Below are 19,002 nucleotides of genomic sequence, written 5' to 3'. Positions count from 1 at the left end.
GCTATATAGAATGAAAAAAAAGGAAATTGAGAAGCTGAGCCCCTCATCTCAATTGTAGAGAATATAAAAATTTCATAATTTTATTTGGGCAGTAAGTGACTTAACAGATACAAGTATTTTGTGAGCAAAATACATCGTAAATCATTTCAAAATATTCATAAAGACACAATAAACAAATGGCCACAAAATATACAGTTTTTTTCTTTCTTATTTTGAAAAAAAAGTAAGAAGGATGTCATTAGAAGCAAACAAAAAAAAACACAAACTGAATGAATAGAGTAAACGAGTGTATAAATGAGTGGGCATTGAGAGTTAGGTGGTGTTGCGCTGGTGGTGCTTTAAGTTTTACACTCACTTATAAAGCTTAAATTACCATGCCTGTACAGCTACTTGGACAGTTGGACAAATGGACAAGTAGCCATTTGTTCATTCATTCATGCAACCATAGAAAATAAGCGTGATTTGCCATAAAATTTATGGTTTCTATGCTTGAATATAAAACTGGACAGAAAAAAAAACTAAAGACAAATTATTTTCAAATAAATAGAAAATACAAGTAGCTTTTTTTGTGTTGCTGTAAAGCTCATATATCGCACGGGTGTATCTGTATTTATGTCTATGACCCCGTATATGGAGTTTGAAATATTTACAACACGACCCCATATGTAGTTGACATACAACAACGTTGTTGGAAAGACATTTTAAATAATTTGTAACTTTTCATTAGACCAGGCAGGCAGGCAAGCGAGCAGAGACTGGACTTTGAGATGAGGGTAGACAATAGGGTATTCAATCGATTAACCGTTAATCGGTTAACCGATTAATTTTGGACGGTTAACTGTTCGAATAATTTAAAATTGCCGATTTTCAAATAACAAATAAACCGATTAATTTGTGTCGATTAACCGATTAACCGAAATTCCTTTTTTTTGCACTTTAAAATTATTTTTTGTATTTATTTTTCACTTTCAATTCAAATACAAATTTCAAATTAAAATTAGATACTTTTGAACATCCAATAAACATGATTAGTGAGTATGTATAACAACTGACATATTTAATTTACATGTCTTTGAAACTTTGTTTGTATTTACATGTATAGACGACATTTTTTTTTTTAAATTAGTCTTTTATCATAACTAAACGAAACTTAAATTAATCAAAATCTAAAACAATCCAAAAAGGAATATTCTTTATCATGCTTTTGATTTCTGAAACATATACAATCAGCGAGAGAGTTTTTTTCCAAGAAAAGTTTTATTAAATCAAAAGAAAAAAAATCGTTTAAATTATATTATTTTTATAAACCATTATTTCAGAAGATCTCACTAAAACCCTAAAAAACTCACACATCGCTCATTTGCTGCAACAACGTCATAATTCAAAAAAGTCGTCTTTGAATTTTTTATGACATTTTACTATTTCTTAAATAAATTTTCAACAAATCATGCGATTTCAGAAATATAAATAGTAGATGTTAATATCATTCTAATCTGTATTTAACCCAAATTTTTACTTATCAATTATACGAGAAAACATGAATTTTAATTTTGATGTTTACAACTAAAAAACACTCTAACACAAAAAACAATTGACTTTTTTGAAAACTGATAAAAATATATGAAAGATTATATTTTGTATTACTCAGTTCAAAAAACACGGATTTTGAGTTATGACGTTGTTGCAAATAAGCGATATGTTTACAAAAATGATCTCAAATGCCTTATTTGCTGTTTTTTATGTTTTTGTACACAAAATTCGTTGTTGAATTTTCAATTTAAAATTAAAATAGAAATTATTCGGTTAATCGAATAATTTTAAATTAACCGATTATTAACCGAGTAAATCTAAACCTCGATTAATTATTTGCTCGATTAACCGATTAAACCAGAAAGCCGATTAATTGAATACCCTAGTAGACAAACTATTAAAAATATACAAAATTTCAATTAAATAAAAAAAATATTGGGTGAAGTAGATGAAGAAGAAAACCATAAATTTGTTTTTCTGATAATAAATAGTTTGAGATTGTTGGCACAGTGGTAACACAGTGCCTGAGAAGTCACACAATATATGGTTAACTTACGATTCACATGGTTGTGTCAATCATATATATGGTTGCAGTAAACAAGTATATGTTTGTGACATATAATCTGAGAACAACATAATATGGTAAATTTTTAATCATAAAAATGATTGTCACAAACATATACTTGTTTACTGCAACCATATATATGTTTGAAACAATCATGTGAATCGTATGTTAACCATATTATGGTTACAACAATCATATAATTAATTACCGTCACTATAACATGGTTAAAAAATTATGAAATTGGTTACAGTAAACATGTACAACTAAAAATTCGCAATTTTTGCTTCGAAAATTACGAATTCTGTGCCAACAAAGCGTCAAATGCGGGAAGTTTTGCTTTTTACTTCTTTAATTTGAAAACAAGTGCCGCTGAAGCACAAAGTTTTCTCACCAAAGCTTATGGTGAATGTGTTCCATCGGTTTGAACGTGCGAGAGATGGTTTATTCGGTTCAGAAGTGGTGATTTTTACACGAAAGACAGCAATTTCAAAATGTTTGAAAATTGCAGGATTCATTCAAAGACAGGGAAATTGTGTACCATACGAATTGAAGCCGAGAGACCTTGAATTACGATTCTGCATGTCCGAAATTATGCTTGAATGCAATAAAATAAAATCATTTTTGCACCGAATCATTACTTGCGATGAAAAATGGATCCATTACGATAACCCGAAGCGTAAGATATCATATGTGAAGCCCGACCAACCAGTCAAATATCCATGGCGCTAAAGTAATGCTCTGTATTTGGTAGGAGCAAAAGTGTCCAATCTATAAGAGCTGCTGAAGTTTGGCCACATCATCACAGGAAACCTGTACCGAACGCAACTGATTCATTTGAACCGAGCATTGGCAGAAAACGCCAGACATGAAACTGTAATATTCCATCATGTTAAAACATTCGGTCACATGTTGCAATACCTGGTAAAAACTATTTATAATGAAGTTTTTGGGAAGTTTTTCCTCACCCGATTTATAGTCCTGACCTTGCTCCGTTTGACTACTTTTTGTTTCAATCGATGCAGAACGCTCTCTCTGGGATACGCTTCACTTTGGAACACATATTGAATTGATTGGTTCTTGGCCAGTTGATGACCAGTTACTTTGGCCTGGAATCCATATGTTGCCAGAAAGATGGGAAAAGGTCATAGATACAAATGTTTCAAAATAAAAGCTTAAATTTTAAAAGATCCCACATTTTTAAGTTATAACCAAATTTCCATATAATAAAGTTCATTATTGAAAACTTATTTATATAGAAACGTGTTTTGTAGAATTTTTCACCATGAGTGGCATTTCATTTGCGACCACACAAAGTATGTATATTCTGGATCGTTATAGATAGCGAAGTCGATATAGCCATGTCTGTCTGTATAAACATTCCGTAGAACCCAAATAACTTACAAACATGATTGATGCATCAATATATCGGGAATTCTCGGCTCGGTTGCTATTTAAAATCAAGAAAATCGACCCACAAATGGCTGAGATATAAGGAAAAGCCTCGATTTTTGGCCTATTTTTTAGCTATTTCTGGATTATTAAGTCACTAGCTGACCCGGTGCGCTTCGCCACCCCAATTAGAAGAAAGAAATAGTTCTATCAAGTCTCACTTTGTGAATCTAATTGTATATGTATAATTTCATATTTCTGGGTCCATTATTATAGAAAATGCAAAATGTGTTCCTAATTTTAAATTTTTAGGTTTATTATTATAAAATATTAAAAAAGTACCATTGCAATAAGGAAATAGTACCATTGATTATCACTTTTAAATTCACTAAACCATAACCCGTCAAGTTTGAATTTTAGATTTGTATATCATTTCCTATATTATCAACTAATTTTCTATAATACTTAATATTTCATAAATTATCACAAAACCGAAACTGATCGGTTTTTAATTTTTTAAAACCGAAATTCTTCGATTTTTTGGAAACTCTAGGTCCATTATTATAGGAAATTCAAAAAAGTACCATTATAATATATAAAAAGTACCAAAAATAAGCTTTATTTCATGTTTCTAGGTTCATTGGTGAAGAAATTACAAAAAAGTACCAATCGAATAAAGAAAAAGTACCAGTCTCCCCCTAAAAAGTACCAGTCTCCCCCTAGAATTCTCACTTACTTAGGTGAAGAAATTACAAAAAGTACCAATCGAATAAAGAAAAAGTACCACAAAGTCTCCCCCTAGAATTCTCACTTACTTATGTTTAATTTCATGTTTCTAAGTCCATTGTTATAGAAATTTCAAAAAAGTACCATTAGAATAAAGAAAAAGTACCAAAAAGTCTCCCCCTAGAATTCTCACTCACCTAGGACCATATATGTTTAATTTCATGTTTCTAAGTCCATAGTTATAGAAAATTCAAAAAAGTACCATTAGAAGAACAAAAAAGTATCTATAGTTCAGTTCACACATTTTGGTACCTAAATATTATCCCCTATTCCTAACACTAACTTCACTCAGATACATATCAGCTAACTTTAATGTCGATAACTGAATTAATTTAAAATGTTAAAAAAGTACTATTAGGAGAAAACTACCAATTTCCCTTTTCTTCCTTGAACACCCCTCAAGTTTGAAATTTAAAAATATTCCATTTTGCCAAAATTTTTTAAGCTACAGGCATGTCTTTTTGTGTGAATCCAGGAACCAACGTTAAAAAAATTATCAAAATTGGCTTAATAATTTCGAATATAATGTATTTTCCCGATTTTATCCCCTTTTTGGTATCTTTTTTATCCCCATTGAGGTGGTACAATTTGATTCAAATAAATTTCTGTAACGTGGTGGGAGCTCATAATAAAATATTCGTATGTCTATGTCAAATTATAGAAAAACATATTTTATGAAAAAGTACCAACAATAAACACAATTTTTATCCCTTAAGGTTTCGAATTTCCAAAAAGTACCAAACTTATAATTTTTATTATAAGTTTTAAAATTTGATTCTACGTTTATTGGTTTAAAAGATACATAGGGTGCCAAAAAAGTACCAAAATATAGTTTTTACCCGTTTTCTCCCCTAAAAGTTTCGAATTTAGAAAAAGTACGAAACACCTGTCAGCTTATTTTTTGAATGGAGTAACATGCAATTTTAAGTTTTTTTGTATCTTTATTAGTTTTTAAGATATAAGGTTACCGAATTTACCCGTTTTTACCCTTTTTTACCCCCTAAACGTTCGGATCGTTTTGGGGAGGGAGGAACCCAGAGTTAAAATTTCATGATTCTAGCTTCAGTCGTTTGGGCTGTGCGATGATGAATCAGTCAGTCAGTCAGTCAGTCTGTGAGTCAGTAACGTTACTCTTTTATATATATAGATAGATTAATATAGACAAACATTGCAACGATGTATATATAGTAAATTGGACGTACGCTCAAAATCAAGAAAAATATTTTTTCCAGCAAAAAAAAAAAATTTTAAAAAAAAAATTCGAAAAAATAAATTTTTTTTAAAAAATTTTGTTTACCTTACAACATTTAAAATTTGTATTTTACAGTATAATTTGGAGAATTATTCGACACAGCCGAATATAGCTCTCTTACTTATTTTATATAGAAAAGTTTTATTATCAAAACTTTTTATATACAAAAGTTTGTTATCAAAACCACTGTGCACTGTCGGCTATTATAACTCTTCTCAGGAAAGAACTATTTGAACATACATTTTATGAAAAACAATTTGTTTAAAAATCTGAAACAAAAAAAATCTAAAACAATATTTGACTAGACAACCCAACAACATATTGTTTAGACACACATCAAAATCTTCTACATGTTTTAAGTCGGACAGACAGTCCAGTAGAAGTGATACCCCCAACTCACCTTGAAAAACAGTAGGATATTTATATAAAATGAAACTAAAGAGCGGGGTCATCCCAACCAAAAACAAAATGTAACTGTCTATTTTAGACTGCAAAACAAATGAATAGTTATTACTTATTATTTTACAAAACAAAAACCATTTCAACATTTTGGGAATAATTAATTGTAGTTTGTAAATTTTTTGTTAGAGATGAAAATAATATAGAAAATATGTAAATTATATTTTACTGTTTCATTTTATAATTTAGTTTTTTTGTTTGCGATCAGTTGCTATAAAGTTATTAAGTTGAGTGTCATGTGCATACATGGCATTTTGGGATTATAATTTTTGTTATTTTCCATTTACTCATGTAAACTATTTATAATAATTGGGGAAATAAAAAATAAATGTTTTTGTTGTGGAAAAAATTACTAGTGAATCCCTGTTTGTGTAAAGACAGATGGGATTTTTAGAACTCTAAATAAAGGGAAAATAAATAATATATTTTATCAAATGCATCAATATTTCATCGAGATTTTACACATTATTTTAATTAATTTTCTTGGTTATTTTAAATACTTTTATATTTGTTTGTTTAATTCTTAAGTTTTATCTTAATTTTTCACTTTATTTGTCTGCCCAAATGAATTTGACCCCCATTACCGAAAATAAGGAGATACATTTAACAATAATCAAAAAAAGCTTTAAGTTTTAAAAGCCAACAGAAATTTAATATAAATATGAACGGATGGGCAGCAGTCCTCCACATTAATTACAGAGAACACACCAAAAATTTAATCTTTTAGTGAATAGTAGTCGGCAGCAGGGAATTGTGAAGACCCTGCAAATAAAATCAAGTTATTTTCACAAAAATTTGCTTTATTGAAAGACTAACTCTTACAGAATTCACATGATAAAACTTTTTTTAATAGAAAACTTTGCCATCGTAACATTATCACATAGAAAAAATTCTTATCGATGCAGTTTTGTGTAGAAATTTGTTTATTCGAAACCTTTTCACATAAAATAGATTGTTATCGAAATCTTTTGTTATCGATTTATTTTCATAGTTTTTGTTTGTTATCGATCCGTTTTTATAAAGAAAAGTTAGTTCGAAACCTTTTCACATAAAATAGATTGTTATCGAAATCTTTTTAAATAGATTGTTCTATTATCGATTTATTTTCATATTTTTTGTTTGTTATAGATCCGTTTTTATAAAGAAAAATGAAATATCAAAAATTTTTTATATAGAAATGTTGGTGTCTAATCTTTTTTATGGAAAATCTGTTATCGAAAAGTTTTTATTTAGTAAAGCTAATTTTTGAAAATTCTACAAAAATGTCTACTGCACACTACACTTAAAACAACCCTGTAGGGTGTCGCAAAATAAAACCAAACAATACAAAGACCAAAACACACAAAACAATACTGCCAAAAGAATAAACAATAAATACAAATGAAAAGACATTCACACTTTCATTAGCAATTAGCTTTAAGCAAAACAATCATATGAAATGAATTGCAACAGCATTTTATAACATCACAGAGCAGCAACATTAACAGCAGCAACAACATGAGACCAACAAACAACAAACAAACAGTTGCCACTCAATTTGGCTGGCTACTACGGGCATTGAATGAATGCATTTATTACAATAGTAGCAGCAGCCACAGCTACAGCAGCAAATACTCCTGAAATGTAACCAGCCAAAAATATATAAATACAATATAAATACTCTAAAGATATCAAGCGAAATAAAATGCTTCAGTGAACTTTTCCTTTCAGTGAAATCAGAGGAAAAAGAAGTGGCAAAAACTAAAACACATGGAAAGAAATTTGAATGAGCTACGCTAAAATCAAAGTAACTTTAAATGTACAGAAGAGATTGTTATCAAAAGTTGTCTGTGTAGAGAAAATTCTTACAAGAAGTTTCTTAAAATCTCTAACCGAAACTTGCGAATAAGCATTTTTACTGGAATGAAAGTTGAAAGTAAGTGTAATTCAAGTCTTGAATTATAGTCAAGCAATTGAATTTCAGTTGTATTACACTTTATTTCAATAGCATTCTCCAGTAAAAAGGAAACATAAATTCAAACCATATATTTTTTGTTTGAAAAATAATTAATTTGTTCAAATATTTTTCAAGTTTAAAACATAATTACATTTGCATTCAAGTCAAATTCGAACAAAATGTTCAAGTGCTTGAATTTTTGGTCTTTCTTGCTTATTGGGTTATATATTTGTGTACTCGTTCTGTACAGAAATTTTTCTATAAATTAGCAAAACTTTTTATATTGAAAAAAAAATTGTCTATAAAGAAAAGCTTTCTTTATAGAAAAGTTAGTTAGTTTAAGTTATTTGTATAGAAACATTTTAAATCAACACTTTTGTATATAGAAAATTTTATTTTCTAAAGGTTTTTGTATAGAAAAGTTAGCTTTCTTGGTATATAATGTTGTCATAGAATGCTTTGTTTGTCATCGAAACTATTCCATATAGAAAACTTTCTTATCGGAATTTTTCTACATAGAACATTTTTTATCGAAACTTTGCTATATAGAAAATCTTGTTATAGAACCTGTTCTTAATAAAAACATTTTCTTTTCTATATAGAAAAGGTTCGATAACAAAATTTTCTTTATATAAAAGTTTCGAAATTAGACAACCTTGTTATCGAATTTTTCTATACAGACAATTTTGTTATCGAATCTTTAATATATAAAAAACTATGTTATCGAATATTTTCTATATAAAAACATTGTTATCAAAAGTTTGCTGTAAAGAACATTTTATTATCGAAAAATTTCCATATAAAAATATATAAAAATAGATTTTATTTTGAAAAATGTGTAAAATATAAATTAATTCAAAGTATTGGCCATTGTTATCTATGACCTTTTCATATATTTCTGGCAACATAAGGATTCTGAGCCAAGATAACTGCTTATCGTTTGAGGCCAATAACGAATCAAGCCAATATCGGATACTCTGTTCCAAATTGAAGCATATCCCAGAGAGAGCGTTCTGCATTGATCAACACAAATAGCAGTCGGACCGGTCACGGCCTGAACTATAAGGCGGGTAAGGCAAATCTTTCCAACCACTTCTGCCTAAATTCATTTGAACAGATACTGCCACATGTGGCAATCGTAGTCATGATGGAATATTATGGTTTCATGTCTGGCCGCATACTCTGTGCATTTTTCGCTCGCTGCTAACGAATTAGTTGCGTTCGGTATAGGTTCCCTGTGTTGGTCTGGTCAGATTTCAGTAGATAATATAATATAAGACCCTTTTGCTCCCACAAAGTACAGAGCATTAGCTTAGTGCCATGGATATTTGGCTTTGGTGTCGATTCGGCTGGTTGGCAGGGCTTCATATACGATCTTTTACGCTTCGGATTATCGTAATGGATCCATTTTTTATTGCAAGTTTCATACCGTTCAAGCAGAATTTCAAACATAAAAAATTGTATTTCAAAGTCTCTCTCTCCTCTTCAATTCGTATGGCATCCAATTTCCTTGTTATTGTAACGAATTTTGTAACAAAAAAAAAACACACATGTAAAATTTACACTTAAAGTACATACAATTTTGTGAAAATGAGCGAATTCACTTAATTCTAAATAAACTCGAAAATTATCCACCGATTTTAACGATTGATATCTCATTTTGTTCTCATTACATGTGGCTTTGCGATAAAGCAATAAATCTGAACAATTTCTGCCGTTTTCGATTTTTCATGATTTTTTTTTAAAACAAAAAAATTTGCTATTTTCACGTAAAAAATATATTTTTTTGCTTCAAAATATTATTATAACTCCGAAACTACTGAGCCGATTGAAATGCAATATATGCGTGAAAATTTGTACATAGCATGGGGAAAATGTTTTCAAAATTCAATCAATCGAAAGAAGAACATTAACTACACAATTGTATGTATATCAAATAAAAAGTTAAATTTTGCGAAAATGAGCGAATTCACTTAATTGTGAATAAATTCGAAAATAATCCACCCATTTTTATGATCGATATCTCATTTTGTCCCTATTATATGTGGCTTTATGATAAAGCAATAAATTTTAACAAAAATATTTGCTATTTTCACGTAAAAATTATATTTTTTGCTTCAATTTGTTATTATAACTCCGAAACTACTGAGCCGATTAATACGCAATATATATGTGAAAATTTTGACATAGCATGGGGAAAATGTTTTCAAAATTCAATCAATCGAAAGAAGAACATTAACTACACAATTGTATGTATATCAAATAAAAAAGTAAAATTTTGTGAAAATGAGCAAATTCACTTAATTGTGAATAAATTCGAAAAGAAGCAATCGATTTTTATGATCGATTTCTCATTTTGTTGCTATTATATGTGGCTTTGTGATAAAGCAATAAATCTAAACAATTTCTGCCGTTTTCGATTTTTCATGAGTTTTTTAAAACACAAAAATTTGTTATTATCACGTAAACAATATATTTTTTGCTTCAATTTGTTATTATAACTTCGAAACTACTGAACCGATTAAAACACAATATATATACGGATTAAAGGTTATGTCAATTTAAACTTTTCTAGTTTTATTTTAATAATATTGGACTAAACCTTTTTGAGTTATCATAAATTATGTGGAGAAACGTGTAAAAAATTCATAATTTTAAAAAATTAAAAAAAAAAACTTCTCCATAGAATTTAAAATTTGGAACCACAATACATCAAAATTGTGTAGTGATTTAAAAAGCCTCTAAATTTTTTTCGATTTTGTTGCCCTGTGTAATCATTATAATACTCAAATAAAAACTTATATTCCGTAGATTTTTTAACTACAAGGAACAGATTATTCAATTGGCCAATTGTAAAAATTATATAGAAATCAGGTGGTTCTTCCAAAAATTTAAATCTGTACATCAGTGTTATTTGTTCTAAACCTTCAATATTCAATATTTCTGATTAAAAATAATTTTTAAGTACTCTACATTTCAGTCGAATTCAAGTCATTTTTTGTAAATTTGCCAAAAATATCTTGTTCTTGTTCTTTGTCTTTCGGATTTCATTTCCAGACCATACGTAAACGCTCAAGTTTAATAAAGAAAACAACAGAAAGATTTAAACTGAAAGAAAAAAAACTAAATGCATATTAAAGATGAAAGATACAATTTAATAATTATTGAAAATGCATTTCAAAATTGTAAAACAGAAAATTAAAAACCATTTATACAGTGTTTTGGTTTGCAGTCAAGTGTGTAGCTCGTCTTCGTAATTAAACAAAATAATTAAGATTTGCATTAAGATAGATACAGAAAACATCAATGAATTACTATATTTACATAAGTATACAATAGGAAAAATGTCTTTATAAATTCTTAATATTTATAAGCAAAAATCTTAATTTGTTCCCCCTTGTTTTTATTTCCTTGCAGCATGTGAATGTCACCCCATTGGCTCAACGGGTAAAACCTGCAATCACACATCCGGTCAATGTCCTTGTAAGGATGGTGTTACCGGTTTGACTTGCAATCGCTGTGCTCGTGGCTATCAACAGAGTCGTTCCCATATTGCTCCCTGCATAAGTAAGTATTAGCAGACGACGTAACGAGTAAAATACATAGTAAAATATAGAATTTCATTCATAAAATGTTTCATTCATTCCATAACATACAATTCAATTCATTCATAATTTAATTTTGTTTTATGTATTTGTTTTATTTGTTTTCTTTCCAAACTCTTTCCACTTTGTAGAAATTCCACCACGTAATAGCAATATGTTGGATACACAAAATACTGCACCGGAACCTCATCATGACTCCGCATCACCTTACCGTACGGAAGGTGGGAGGGGTAAGTAAGTGTTGCTTTTTCATTCATCTGTTTTTTTTATGTTGTATTTTGTGTTTCTCATGTTACTCATCATTACTAAACACGTTGTTGATACTTATAATCTTGCTAAATTGTATGTTGATGGAGCTGATGAGATGGTGGTGCCATCATTCTTTTAAATCATACATCAATGCTATTTGCTAGAGCTTCCTAAGATGCTACATTGGTTATTCGATTCAGTGATAATCGGTTTTACGATTTCAACGAGGAGCCTACATGAAAGAAATCGTTTATCGCTTATTCCGTAGGTCTCCCCATTTATTTCATTTCTATCGATAAATATTTTATTCGTTTCAGTGAATAACGATTATTCACTTGAAATTAAAAAAAGAATTTAGATGCAGTATTGCTCAAATATTTCAATAACTTTCAATCATTTATTTATTGTTCTAAGAATGCATTTTCTTTGGCGAAGATTATATTACGATATTCGGTTACTCGGCTTAACCATGATGTGAAAATACTCTCATATCTTTTAGAAAGTTGCTCTATATATATTTTTTAATTTAAACTAGAACCATTTCTAATCTCTTTCAACCGATTTATCTTTCGAATATAACCTAATAACCATTAGCACTAACAAGCATGTCTAATACATACATATGTTATAACACCTTTTCTTAAATTGAAGTGTCCTTCTTCAGCCTAAAGCTCCGCCAATCTAGAAAAGTATTTATATTTTTTTTATATAAAACTGGATACAAAAATTACAAGTACTTGTTTCTCACCCCTTTGTGGTGTCAGTCATAACATTTTTTTTTTTCATTTAATTAATTAATATTATTTGCAAAACATTAACGATTTTTTAAGTTTCTTTTTAATTTGTAGCCGTGTTGAGTTTCCTTTTTATTTATGCATATAAGTATAAGTTCATTAGACGCTAAGGAAGTTAAATGCTTTCATTGAGTTACTTTTTCTTGTTTAATTGCGAGAGAGAGCAAAAAGGAAGTCTGAAGTGTTATAAATGAATATGAATACTTGTAAAAAATGCTGCTGGTAAAGAAAAGTTTGTCGGAATGTAAATTAGAAACTGTTTAGGAAAATTCAAAAGTGCAACAAATGAAAGGAGAGTAGCATTCGATTTAATGAAAATGTGGAAATATTTCTAAACTAAATTAAAAATTTCGGTTAAGAAATGGAACTAAAACTATTTCTGTAAAGACATTTGTTTTGTAACTCAGTGGAAAAAAATTTAAATCTTTCATAACCGAATTTTTTAGTAGTAATTGGAAAATTTCGTTTTTTCAAAGGTATCTCTACTTTATCAACCAAATTTTGTGTTGCTACAATCTAAAAAATCAATGTATACAATCAAATCATTTGGTCGATTCACAAGGTATCCTATCATGTCATAATGTTGTAATATTTCACGACTCGTCGGCTCGGCTAAACCGACTCTTAGATACAGAGTAGTATTATTTTAGGATATTGTTTGATTGAAAGGCAATAACAACATTTTCAAACCATTGTATAATATTAGAACATTATGACAATATGACATGCTAGGATACCTTGTGAATCGACCAATTATATTCGCAACAAATTCGGATGCCTCAACGAAACTGTATGGCAACACAAAATTAATATTTTGTTAAGATTTAGTTTTCATGTGTTGAATTCCCATATTGGCCAAAGCATTTCATTGGTTGCTTAGGCCAGATCATCAGGAAACCTTTTCCCAAAAAACTTTAGTAAAGCCTTTATTTATTTCTATTGATAAGTAAAAATACATAAGGAAGTATAGTCGGTTAAGCCCGACCATATAATACCCTACATTGAGTATGTGCAAATCATTATTGATCCATCTGTAAAATATCCTTAGTAGTCGTTTTCAAGACTGGAATCTTAGCGTAAATAGCACTGCACTGTTTAGGTAGTCTTAAGGACACCACCATTAACTTTGAGCCATCAGTAAATATCTGGGGTGTTATTATGTAATTCGATTCGAAACGAAACTCTTTCGAAATACAATGTACAAAGTATATAAATTCGAACGAATTTCTTTACGATCCATGATTTACACATTAATTATCATATCGCTGAAAGCTCTAAGTGTGCAATAATCAATGTTGTGTGGGAGTTTCTCCGGTTGCTGGTGTGGTGCGGTGATGTATAGAATATTCTCCAAAATATTTTGTATGAAGCTGAAAATTGTCAGCTTTCATAAAGTCTTATTTTTACGTTTTATATTAGATTAGGTTAGGTTCCATTAGCAGCCACTCGTCAAGCAGTTCACTTGGGTCCATTCAAAACTGACACTATTGTGATATCCAAGAGGTAAACAGCTGGCTATTTATAATACGTCCGTTGTCTCCTAGGTGAACCAACCAGAATCTCTGATGAAGGAGTGGATTCGTATTAGATTCATTCTTGATAGCTCATCTAAATACGATAGGAATGGGATTCCAAGGATACATTCCCTCAAGTTTGTCAGAGCCGTGCATTGTCACCGCAAGGCTCCGTTCTTTCACCTAATCTATTCCTTATTTTTCTAAATGACCTTCTAAGTCAAACTTCCAACCCTATCTATTCATATTCATTCAACTATAGGCCAAGCCTTTTGGAGATTGGGGCAATGATGCAAAACATGAATGATACACTTAACCAAGATCTTGTGACAATCTCCGAATGGGGTCATGCGAACAGAGTCGATTTTAATGCAAGTAAGACTCAATGTTGTATGTTATTACACAAACGCACGACAGATCATGTTGCTTCATCTGTTTGTATGTGTGGTGTAAATATTAAGAAATCAGAAGCTCTCGATGTTCTAGGCATGAGAATTCAGTGTGATGTTCGCTGGACAAAACATATTTTTCAAGTGTCGAAAGAAGCATTCAAGTGTCTCGGTTTTCTAAGACGGTGTAAGAAATACTTCACTTCATCTGATCTCCTTACTATTTACACCACTTATATCCGACCCAAAATGGAATACAACTCTAATGTATGGGCCGGTGCTTCGAAGTATATTTTGGAGTTACTCGAAGGTGCTTATCGGCGACAGTAGGGTATCCAGCTCTATTGATTCTCTGGAGCATCGTCGCAATGTGGGTTGTGTTTCACTGTTCTATCGATACTACAATGGAATGTGTTCTGATGAAATTAGGGAACTTGTTCCTGATACCCGTAGTTTCTTACGAAATACGCGTTCATCAGCAGGGGTACATCCATTCGTGGTCGATTGGTCAGTGGATCGCACAACACACTACAGAGAAAATACGTTTTTTAGCCGTACCGTCCGTATGTGGAATAAGCTTCCTGTCGAAGTATTTCCTGTCCCTTTCAATGTAGGAAAATTTAAATCAAATGTCCACAAACACTACTCCCTCTATCCTCCATCCCATAACCTATTTTCCTAGTTCCAACACAATGCATTGCATGAGTAGGGGTCATCCCCTGAGTGCTGGTCCAAGCAAAAAAAAAAAAAAAAAGTGGGACACAAACTCCTCCTCTTCTTCATTATGACAGCTCCTAAAGTAGTCGTTGGACAGTAGGCCCAGTCTTCTAGCATGTATCCCAATTATACAGTGTCCTGTAATAAAGGAAACAATTAGCCTTATTTGTTCACGACGGAATTCCATAAGTAGATTCTTCTTGCCGGCATCATATATCGTTTATATCGTTTTTACTTTATAAAAACGGTGGTTTATTTCCTTAAAATAAATCGGAGTCTTATAAATTGCACCAAGCGCCTAGTAGTTAAAAAATTGTAACTTTACACAACAATAATTTAATAACACACTTATTTTAACTCAAGCTATGCTTACGATATACACTAGCGACATTTAGGAAATTCCAGTATTATCTTAGAATGTTCTATTTTTACAATGATCACCTAGAGATTTTAAAGCTGCTTCACAGTTAATCTTGTCCTACTTCTAAACAATGTTAATAACAGCGTGTTATCAACATTGTTTATAAGTAGAAGTTTCTACCGATGATAAACATTATGAATGTTTAAAGCAGCCTTTACAGACCGTTAAATTCAAATTAATAAAGTAACAATATGTTGGAAAGAATTATTTTAGTAAATACAACACATTTTTATAATAAATATTAAAGTTATTTTAATAAATATTTAAAAATTCACTGGCGTCCCTAATAGCAAACATCCTGAGAGGTCATTGTCTTATGAAAATTAAAAAAAATCTTACCAATTCTTTACTCCTCCACAGCATCCTTTTCATAGCACTTCCTTATAGTGTTTAATAAATAAAAATATATCTTATTTTTCAATTTATTAAAAAGAAAATCATTAAGCAAATGTTGTTCCGCCATAACCCCAATTAAAACTCCATTATTTTGCCATTAACTTTACGATTAACAGGTGATTATTCCGCTAGACTTTATTTCACAGTTTACACAACTTGTTTTCTTTTTTTTTTTTGTTTGCTCGCAACTACAGGTGTCTGTCTGTGTTTTCAAAGAAACATCCTTAATAATGAATACAGATGATAAAACTTACACATATGAAAGTTTCAGATTTAATATTTTGCAACATGATTGCATTTATGGCGGTGTTTTTTAGTGTCGGCACACTAGCAACTAAAAATAAATAAAATTTTCTTTATACATGAAAACCAAACCCCAACCAAATCTTTGTTTTTCAAATATGGCTTAATTGAAATATGTAAGTGCAGTTTAAAATGTCAATGAAATCGTCATTCAAATAAGTGATTTTAATTCATACGACTTCAATTCATACGACTTGTAACTGCGAGAAAAACTATTGGTTGTGAACTTGTGTAGATCTTGTGTATTTTTAAGATATGTGTCTTATTCACTACAGGGGCCGAATTACCGCATTCGATATCGAGTAAAATCTATCGTAATTTTCTTATTTGAGATTTCAACATTCGATATCGAGCATGAAATTTAGTACATTTTGTTATAATTACGATATCGAAATTATTTTTCGATACGATAGTGCATTCGATCACGAGTGCGGTAATTAGGCCCCAAGAGTAATTTTGTTATGGTTTTTACCAAAGTTCGGGGCAGTTGCTTTTATTGCCAGTGTAACTGCCTTTTAAAACTGTTTTCACTTAGGCAACATTATTTATATGACTTTTAAGCTGTATTTCTCAGTAGTTAAACACGAACATGGAAGTAAGTGTATTAAATATGAGTCTTGTTTACATAAACTATATTACATTTATCTCCCACATGCAACACATTTCGCGCTGTGGCATCATTAAACATCCATATCAGGGATGGAAAATTGATGCGATCGTCCTTTTTTACTATTCTATAATCAAATGCAGCACAGTTCTCTCGCAAATCATTTGAAATTGTGTGTAAAAATGTAAAATATTTGACGAAAAGATGTAAACACTAAATAAAATATATTTGAATTCTGTATAACAGTATTTTCTATAGAAAATTTTGCGTATAACAGTGTTTTCTGTATAACAGTATTTTGTATAGGTAATATTCTATAGAAAATGTTGTGCAAAACTGTGTTTTCTATAGAAATGTTTGTGTAAAACTGTATTTTCTTTATAAATTTTGTATATAACAGTATTTTCTATAGAAAATTTTGTGTATAACAGTATTTTCTATTTTGTGCATAACAGTATTATATATAGGAATTGTTGTGTATAACAGTATTCTCTATAGGAAATATTGTCTATAACAGTATTTGCTGTAGAAAATTTAATGTATAACAGTATTTTCTATATAAATTTCGTGTATAACAGTATTCGTTTCAGGAAATTTTGTGTAAAACAGAATTTTCTATAGAAAATTTTGTGTATAACAGTATTTCCTGTATAAATTTTATATATAACAGTATTCTATATAGGAATTGTATTCCATGTAGGAAATTTTGAGTATAATAGTATTCTCTATAGGAAATGTTGTGTATAACAGTATTTGCTGTAGAAAATTTAATGTATAACAGTATTTGTTATATAAATTTTGTGTATAACAGTATTTTCTATAGAACGTTTTGTGTATAACTGCATTCTATATTGGAATTGTTGTGTATAATAATATTCTGTTTAGGAAATTTTGAGGAAATTTTCATTAGAAAATTGTGTGTATAACCGTATTTTCTATATAAATTTTGTGTATAATAGTATTCTCTTTAGAAAATTTTGTATATAACATATTTCTATAGAAAATTTTGTGTAGAACATAAATTTCTATAGAAAATTTAATGTATACCAGTATTTTCTATATACATTTTGTGTATAACTGTATTTTCTATAGAACGTTTTGTGTATAACAGTATTCTATATAGGAATTGTTGTGTATAACAGTATTCTCTTTAGGAAATTTTAAGTACAACAGTATTCTCTATAGGACTCTTTTGTATAACAGTATTTTCTATATAAATTTTGCGTATAACAGTATTCTCTTTAGGAAATTTTGTGTATAACAGTGTTTTCTATAGAAAATTTTGTATAAAACAGTATTCTCTATAGGAAATTTTGTGTATAACAGTATTTTCTATAGAAAATTTAATGTATAACAGTATTTTTTATATAAATTTTGTGTATAACAGTATTTTCTATAGAGCGTTTTGTGTATAACAGTATTCTATATTGGAATTGTTGTGTATACCAATATTCTGTTTAGGAAATTTTGAGTATAACGGTATTCTCTATAGGAAGTTTTGTGTATAACAGTATTTTCATTAGAAAATTGTGTGTATAACAGTATTTTCTATATAAATTTTGTGTATAACAGTATTGTCTTTAGAAAATTTTGTATATAACATATTTCTATAGAAAATTTTGTATAGAACATAAATTTCTATAGAAAATTTTGTGTATAACAGTATTTTCTATAGAACATTTTGTGTATAACAGTATTCTATGTAGAAATTGTTGTTTATAACAGTATTCTCTTTAGGAAATGTTGTGTATAACATTGTTTTCTATAGAAAATTTTGAGTATAACAGTTTTTTCTATAGACAGTTTTGTGTAAAACAGTAATTTGTATAGACAATATTGTGCATAACATTATATTATATTGTGTGTATAACAGTATTTTCTATAGAAAATAATGTGTAAAATTTTTGTATAACAGTAGTTACTCTAGAAAATTGTATGCATAACAGTATTTTCTATATAAAATTTTGAAATTTGTATTTTGTACCCAACAGAAATTTAATTTTCCATTCCTGATCCACCAACAATATTCGCTATCTGGTCGTATGCGGCTCTAAATGTGTAAGAGGTGCAAGTGCAACCATAAGAATAAT

General features: G+C 29.6%; 1 protein-coding gene across 2 annotated transcripts in view; it reads left to right on the top strand.

Annotated features, from left to right (window-relative positions):
* The window catches only part of NetA (Netrin-A), a 238,081-nt gene that overhangs the window by 196,432 nt on the left and 22,647 nt on the right, over positions 1-19,002 (top strand). The window contains exons 4-5 of one of the 2 annotated variants that reach the window (XM_065507431.1): positions 11,335-11,484; positions 11,654-11,752. In XM_065507431.1, coding sequence (XP_065363503.1) covers positions 11,335-11,484; positions 11,654-11,752 — 249 coding nt within the window. Of the gene's footprint in view, positions 1-11,334; positions 11,485-11,653; positions 11,757-19,002 lie in introns of both variants that reach the window. The other variant, XM_065507432.1, reaches the window with a different exon arrangement.

The sequence above is a fragment of the Calliphora vicina genome, chromosome 4 (assembly GCF_958450345.1).
Source record: "Calliphora vicina chromosome 4, idCalVici1.1, whole genome shotgun sequence".
Lineage (NCBI taxonomy): Eukaryota > Metazoa > Arthropoda > Insecta > Diptera > Calliphoridae > Calliphora > Calliphora vicina.
The sequence above is the reverse complement of the archived record's forward strand: the minus strand, read 5'-3'. Positions and strand labels throughout refer to the sequence as shown.